Source organism: Rhea pennata, chromosome 1, assembly GCF_028389875.1.
Source record: "Rhea pennata isolate bPtePen1 chromosome 1, bPtePen1.pri, whole genome shotgun sequence".
Classification (NCBI taxonomy): domain Eukaryota; kingdom Metazoa; phylum Chordata; class Aves; order Rheiformes; family Rheidae; genus Rhea; species Rhea pennata.
The window spans coordinates 194,146,520-194,153,469 of NC_084663.1; the positions used below are offsets into that span (position 1 = coordinate 194,146,520).

The window sequence follows — 6,950 nt, forward strand, 5'->3', positions numbered from 1 at the left end:
TGGGGGCCGGAACTCCCAGCAAGCCTGCAGGGCGCTAGGCAGAGGCTAGCGTACCTAGTAGGCTGCGTACCTTCCGCACCGCGTACCTTCAAAAGGGTCCGGAGAAACGGAGAGCCCCCGCGATTAGCGCCCATCGCTGCGCCCGCCGGGACGGGCTCCGCCAGGCGGCCGGTCCGGTGCCGGGCTGCGGAGGAGAGGCGCCCGTCGGGGATGGACGGAGACGGTGCTCCGAGGGGCGAGCCTAGCTCCGGTGCCCGCGCCCGGCTCACGGGTGCCGGGCAGACACCGAGATGGCGCTTTCTACGTGAAGGGAGGAAATAAACCACCAACGAGACTTTATTATTATCACCGTCATTGTTATCATCGCCAGCGTCATTTTCTTTGCACATAAATAAATAAATAAATATCTCCCGCGGGGAAGGGGGGGGGACGGAACGAGACAACCATAGCTGTGCGCCCGCAAGCGCCCAAGTCAGAACAAAACCGAGAACATTTGGGGAGGAAAAGAAAAAATTAACGATAATAACCCAAACAGCCCCCCCACCCTCCCCGTCCACCTGCTTTTGCCCTCCTCCGAGTTACCGGACGGAGTCCCGGGACAGCTGCGGCCCACACCGCCCGTCCCCGCGCAGCACCCGCGCCCGTCTGTGTCCGTGGGGGAGGGCTGCGGGAGCCCTCCCGGGCAGGGCGCTTCCCGGGGCGCGACGGGCTGTGCCTGCGGGGAGACAAGTGAGACAGCAAGCACTACTGGGGAACGCCTGGGTCCTAGGGAGCAGTTTATTTACAACAGGGCTCACGGACACCAGCCCTCGTGGCAGGGGGTCTAGAAAGGCGAGAAAGTCCTTGGTAAATTACAGATTATACAAAACGGTATAAAATCCTTCCACTGTACGTCGGCACTTGAGCAGGCAGGACTCCCCATCCTGCTCTCGCACAGTCCTGGGGAGCCGGTGTCTGGCGCGCAGGGGCTAGGGGGTGACTGCGAGGCCTCTGTCGTCCTTCCCTGAGGAGGATGGAGACATGCGCAAGTCCTCGTCGTCTTCCGAGCACTTGGTGGTGGAAAGGGACGAGCATTTGCAGCTGTGGCCAGGGCCCCCGCCTCGGTGGGAGCTGCTTTTGCCTTCTTTCTTGTGCTTGACCCGGCGGTTCTGGAACCAGATCTTCACCTGCTTCTCGGAGAGGTTCAGGTAGGTGGCGATCTCGATTCGCCGCAGCCGGGAGAGGTACATGTTGGAGGCGAACTCCCTCTCCAGCTCCAGGAGCTGCGTGCTGGTGAAGGCGGTGCGCATCCGCTTGCTGCTCGGCAGCTGGCTGGACGTGCTGTCTGCGGAGCGGAGCCACGGTCAGGACCGGCCGGACCCCGCTTGGGACACCCGCCCGGCTCCTCGCTGCCGCCCCCCGCCCGCTTTGCGGGGCCGCCGTCCCAGCATCGCAGTGCCCCGCCGGGCGCGCATCGTGCGGGAGCCGCCGCGCAGAGCTCCCCAGGGGCCGCATCCTGCCCAGCTTCCCACCGCCTGGGACGGGGCTTCCCCCCCCGGGGGCACCGTGGCAGCCCCGTGGGGAGAGCTGCCAGGACGCCCCGTCGAGGCTGCGGGGCGCCGGGCAGGGACCCACCTCGCGCCTTCCAAAGGGCCCGGGGAGGGAAAAGCCACCCGTGGGCACCCCGCAGCACCAAACTCGAGGCTGCAGGCGGACGGCAGCCTCGCTCTCCCACCCCACGCGCGCCCACGCGTGTCGGGGCTTACCCACGGAGATGCAGTGGAACTGCCGGGGGTCGGGCAGCGGGTAGGCGCCCTGGTAGAGCGCCGGGGCGTGCCCGACGCCGACGGCCGAGACGGAGTGCTGCTGGCGGGCGAGGGGCGAGTGGCAGTACTGGGAGCCGAAGGGGGGGAAGGAGGCCTTGAGGAGGGGGATGGCGGGCGGCGGCGGGTGCAGCTGGGAGGCGGTGACACAGAGCGGGCACACGCAGAGCAGCCCGGCCTTGCGCGCGTGGCAGGCGCCGGCCGGCAGCGCCGGCAGCGGGTGCGAGGGGTGCACGGCGTAGGGGAAGAGCGGCGGCGGCGGGCTGCCCTCGCCCTTCTTCTCGCCCGCCTCCCGCAGCACCAGCGAGTCCACCAGGAAGGAGCGCGGCATGGCCCCGCGCAGCGCCCGCGCAGCGCCCCGCGGCCCGCCCGCGCCCGCGCCCGCGCCGCTGGCCAGCCCGAGTGGTGCTGAACGGCGCCCGCCGGCCCGCTTTAAATAGCGCCCGCGCCATGTGATAGCGACGCCGGGCTCTCAATAGGCTTTCTGTGCCTCTTCTCTTGGCATTCACGCCGCACGCTCCCTCATTATTTCCCTTGTTAACTAAATGAACTGCATAATGTACTCTATTCTTGTCGACCCCACCCACGCCGTAGCAGGCGGCCTCTCCCCTCCTCTCCCTTTGGCGGGGTTATTTTCTCATTCTCTCGCGATTTAATATTCTTTTCTTTCTCTTTATCGCGCTCCTTCGCTTTCAGGCCAGCTTTCAGCCCGCTCCCCCTTGTTTATTTTGCCGGCTGCAGCCGCGGTCTCCACCGGCTCCGGCTTCCCCGCAGCCCCCCGGCGCTTTTCCCACCTGTGGCACCAGGTCGGCGCCGCGCTGCCCCCGCCGCTTCTCCCGCTGCCTTCGCCGCCAGGGCGCTGCGTCCCCGCTCCCCGCCCAGCGCCGTCCCCGGCCCCGCGTCTTTGTCCCCAGCCCCGTGCCGGCACCTGCCGCTTGCAGCCGCCGGTGCGGCCGGGCAGCGGCGGGTCGCGGCGGCCCCGGGCAGAGCCGGGCCCCGACGGCTGTGCCGAGCCCGGCGGTGGCTGCGCGGGCTGCACGGGAGCGCCGCGAGCAGCGCGGGTGCGGTGTCCGTCCGCAGCCAGGTACCGCTCCGCGCATGCAGCGCGCACCGGGTGCGTCTGTTTCTGTGCATTCCTGGTTCCTCTCCGCGCTGCTGCAGCTATAATATATGTAATCACACAATTATGCTTCACCTGCGCATGTTGCCGTCCCGGGCTGTGGGACTCGCTCGACCTCGGCCCCGGCCCAGCTTAAACAGCCGGACATGCCGCTCCGCGCTTCAGGGCACCGGGAATTATTTGAGGGCTTGGGGAAAGGGATTGACAGGGAAATGGCTTATTTCTCCCATACAATGTGAATTAGCATAAACAAAAAGGTGCTCTGTACTTCTGAGCATAAGGGGTCTGTAAACTAAGCGTTGGGTCTAAACCGAGTTTCTACTCGTCTGTCCAAGCAAACGCGCGGCACGCATCTCCTGCACAGGGACACACCGTCCGCCTCCGCGGTCTCGACACTTGGCTCCCTGGAGTCTGTTGATTTTGTAGGTGAATAAGGAACGCTAACGAATAACAAAAAATATATTGATCTGGATGCGTTTTCTTCTCCAGTCTTCCTGTTTGATATCCAGAGAAAAGACAAACTCAGTCGCCCACGGACAGCACTGCCGTCAAAATGTGAGGTGATTTCTCCTTACAGAACCTGCCCGCCTCGAAAATAAATGTATTTCTTCAAATCAAGGGAAGAATAGAAAGAGAAACCCTGGGAAAGAATGTAATTCTGTGTCTGTGGCTTGTATAGACGCTATTCTTCCTCGCAGTCGCATTTCTCATTGGAATCTATGGGACTTTTGCCGAGATACTATTGATGCCGGAGCCTAGAAATGCACATGTACATGCAAATAAATGAAGAAAAAGGAAAGGAAGAACAAAAATGAATGCTAGCAAAAACTAGGTTCCGCGATTATTTAGAAGGGGTTTCCTAGTGTCCTTGCCCTAAAAGCGTTATTGGGGAGCGGGTTTTTGTTTTGTTTTGGTTTTGTTTATGTTTTTAAGGAGCTCGTAATCTAAAGTGTTTTTCCCTCTTAAGCTCGCGCCTGGGAAGGGGTAACTCTCCCTGCTGAGAAGTGGCCAGCTACTGAGGTGGTGCTGATTCTCCTCTTCAGCCTCAGGGGTTCCTGCTGCCCAGAGCTGAGCCCCAGGGCTCCGAGTCTCAGGGAGGCAAAGGGTTAATAGCTCCTGAATGCACACCAAGCCCAAAGCTACTGGGAAAGAATATCCAAAAAAATAACCAGTTTTTTCTCCAGCCGCTGGACCTTATTGAATGTCATTGAAGAAAGTTTTGAATGCCAGATAAAGAGAGGCGAATTAAAGTGTGTGACAGCAGAGGATAAGCAAACACAAAGAGAACTCTGTCACACTTTGGGCAAAATCCGTGGGCTTTTTACCAAGCCTCTTCGCTATGATTGAATTAAGTAATAGGAAAACATTTTCTTTCAGTTTAGAGCCATTAGACAAAAACTTCAAAGCGAATAACACTTTTTAATGTGCAGCCCAACAATGGAATCTGTTTTGTGCTGAAATGTTTAAATGGTTTGTTGTGCAACTGTGGGCTGAAATAACCCAGACTGCAGCAAAATAGCATCCTTCAGGCCGTTTTTATGAGAGTTTGAGGCTAGCACAGACCTTTAATCCTAGCGCTTTAAACTAGCCCCCCCCCTCTACCCCAGCTCAAGGGTGTTTTTTTTTTTTTTTTTTTTTTTTTTTGTATTTTTTTCCCTTCCAGGGGTAAGCTCGCTTCGTGCGTTTGTCGCCTCGGAGCCATCGCCACCAAACGAACGAATGCCGCGCCGGGAGCAGCGGCAAAGCCCTGCCGCCGGGGCGGCGCCGCTAGCCCGCGGGCGACGGGGCCGGGGGCACCGGGACCCGCCGCCCCGGGGCTGCGCGGCGGCAGCGGCTCGGCGCTGTCCGCTCGCGGCGCAGCCCCGCTCCGCGCACCGCGCACCGCGGCGGCAGGGCAGAGGAGGGGGGCGGACGGGAGGGAGGGCGGCGCGGGCTCCGGCTCTGCTCCGCGGGCGCGCAGCCTGGGGCGGTGCCGGCGCTGCCCTGCGCGGCCCCCGCGCCCCCGGGATGCGCGGAGGGAGGGAAAGACGCGGTGGGAGCGCTACCGCGCTCCAGCTGGGCAGGGAGGCACTGCCCGGGGCAGAAAGGATCAGCAGCACCATCAGCGATCATCGGCGGGGGGACGGGGCGGGGGGAGAGGGCAGCAGCGTTAGCGCTGGCAGGAGGGGTGTCCCCTCCTCTGGGGTGCGGGGCCACACCGTCGCCCTTGGGAGGGGAGAAGAGCCCCAGCATTGCCGCCCGGGCAGAGCTGTATTAGCTGGAAAAGACGTACATCATCATTTTGAGGTACCGACCGTTGATATCTGGGCTGGGTGACCCTGGGCTGGTATTTGGGGGATGGCACACACCGCCCCTCCCTGACCGACCCCAGGGGAGGTGCACTTCACTGCGGGGGTGGGCACAAGCGAGTATGCTACACTGCTGAGGAGAGACGGGCATCATTGCCTCCAAGGAGGCCATGTCCTTGATAGCTGACAAGGTGTCACGGTTTGTGGGTGGCTATAATATTATGCATCCCAGCCCAAGAGGGAGTTTCTAGTGGCAACTACCAAAAAAGGTAAATTAAAATCAATACTGAATCAGAAGTTACACACCATGAGGTGTGATGTCCAAAGAATTACCTTTCTACCTTGAGCAAATCCACCCAGGAGCATGTCAAGTTGATAAGATAACTCTGCCCCCCCTCCTTTAATCTACTTGTCTACAGAATGAATCTGACGACTTGAGTAAACATAACTATTAAAAAAAAAATCTGTTTTATTGGCAATTTTTTTTTGTTTGAGGCTTCTGTATTTTCCTTACTGGTGCTTTGATTCATTGAATGGGGCTAGCTGAATGAACTGATACCCAGAACATATCATTTATGACTCAAAATGTGCTCTGCACAGAACTGGTAATTTCCTCATGGACTTTTCTGTGCACTCACACGACAGTGACTGCATGCCTGACCAGATTTGCAGTATTTATTTTCACAGCACATCTGATGAAAGGTAGAACAAGCTCCTTTCTGCCCATGGACTACGAATGTGAAGTGATAAGGGTTGAGACCTATTCAGAATGACATTTTGTGGAGTGCTTGTGTCATGGTCTGTTCATGTAATACTCAGTGTCTGAGAATTGTAATGTATGTTTTGCACTCTGACTTTAGCCAAAGCTGGAGAGTTCATCATCCTCAAGTGATCCAGACCTCAGGGAAGGGAAATGAACAATGAGATAGTAAGAAAAACACAAATATTTGCTATCTGTAGGAAAAAAAAACCATTTTTTATCACTCAATGATCCACTTTGTGTTGCCATCGAGCAACAGAAACAGAAATAAAATCCAATCTAAACACAGACCTACCTGCCACCTCTTACCAGAAGCCCATATAGATCTATAACTTCTCTCCAGCAGTGGCCATAGTGGAAATCTAAGAAAGTCTAGGGGGAAAAGACAAGCAAAGGATCATCCTCCTTCCCTGGTTTATTCCTGGCCTGTGCTTTGTGAAACAGAGATTGTTTGTATTTAATTCCAGATCTTGAAGTGAAAGGTAAATCTCATCTTTTTCATGAAATTTGCCTGTGTCTTTTTCCAGCTCTCGTCATATCCAGCAATATCTTCCAAATTCATTAATGTATGTATCTACTAATCTAGCAGCAATGGTCTTCATCATGCAACCCTGCTACGTTTCTATCACAATTCATCCAGTTTCATCTAGTTTTCATTACAAGCTAAAAAGGCTTTAATCTATACCATTAAAACCTGTGCCACAGAAAGACTTTTTTTTCCCCTTGATCACTTTAAACAAATAAATATCCAGGGTAGAGATTTACCATTTAGCTTTCCTTCATGCCTGCTGCTTGCTAACAGGGTGGGTCTCTAAAGAAATCCTGCAATCACATTCCAGGAAGTTTGCTGGTCTATTTACTCTCCTTCATTTGACATTTCATTCAGGAGGAGATTTCAGGAAAGTATTTTGTCAAAAAATGATGAATCCTGAAAAAATAATGGGAAAATGAAGAAGCAGATAAAATGACGGTATTTAAAA

At 56.5% G+C, this 6,950-nt stretch overlaps 1 protein-coding gene across 1 annotated transcript; it reads right to left on the bottom strand.

The window, feature by feature from the left end:
• Window positions 1-968: 968 nt before the first annotated feature.
• On the bottom strand, window positions 969-2,133 carry GSX1 (GS homeobox 1). The gene is made up of 2 exons (XM_062577021.1): window positions 1,746-2,133; window positions 969-1,324 (listed from the first exon to the last, which is right to left on the bottom strand). Exons 1-2 carry the CDS (start codon window positions 2,131-2,133, stop codon window positions 969-971), a joined length of 744 nt encoding a protein of 247 aa, XP_062433005.1.
• Between the last annotated feature and the right edge of the window lie 4,817 nt (window positions 2,134-6,950).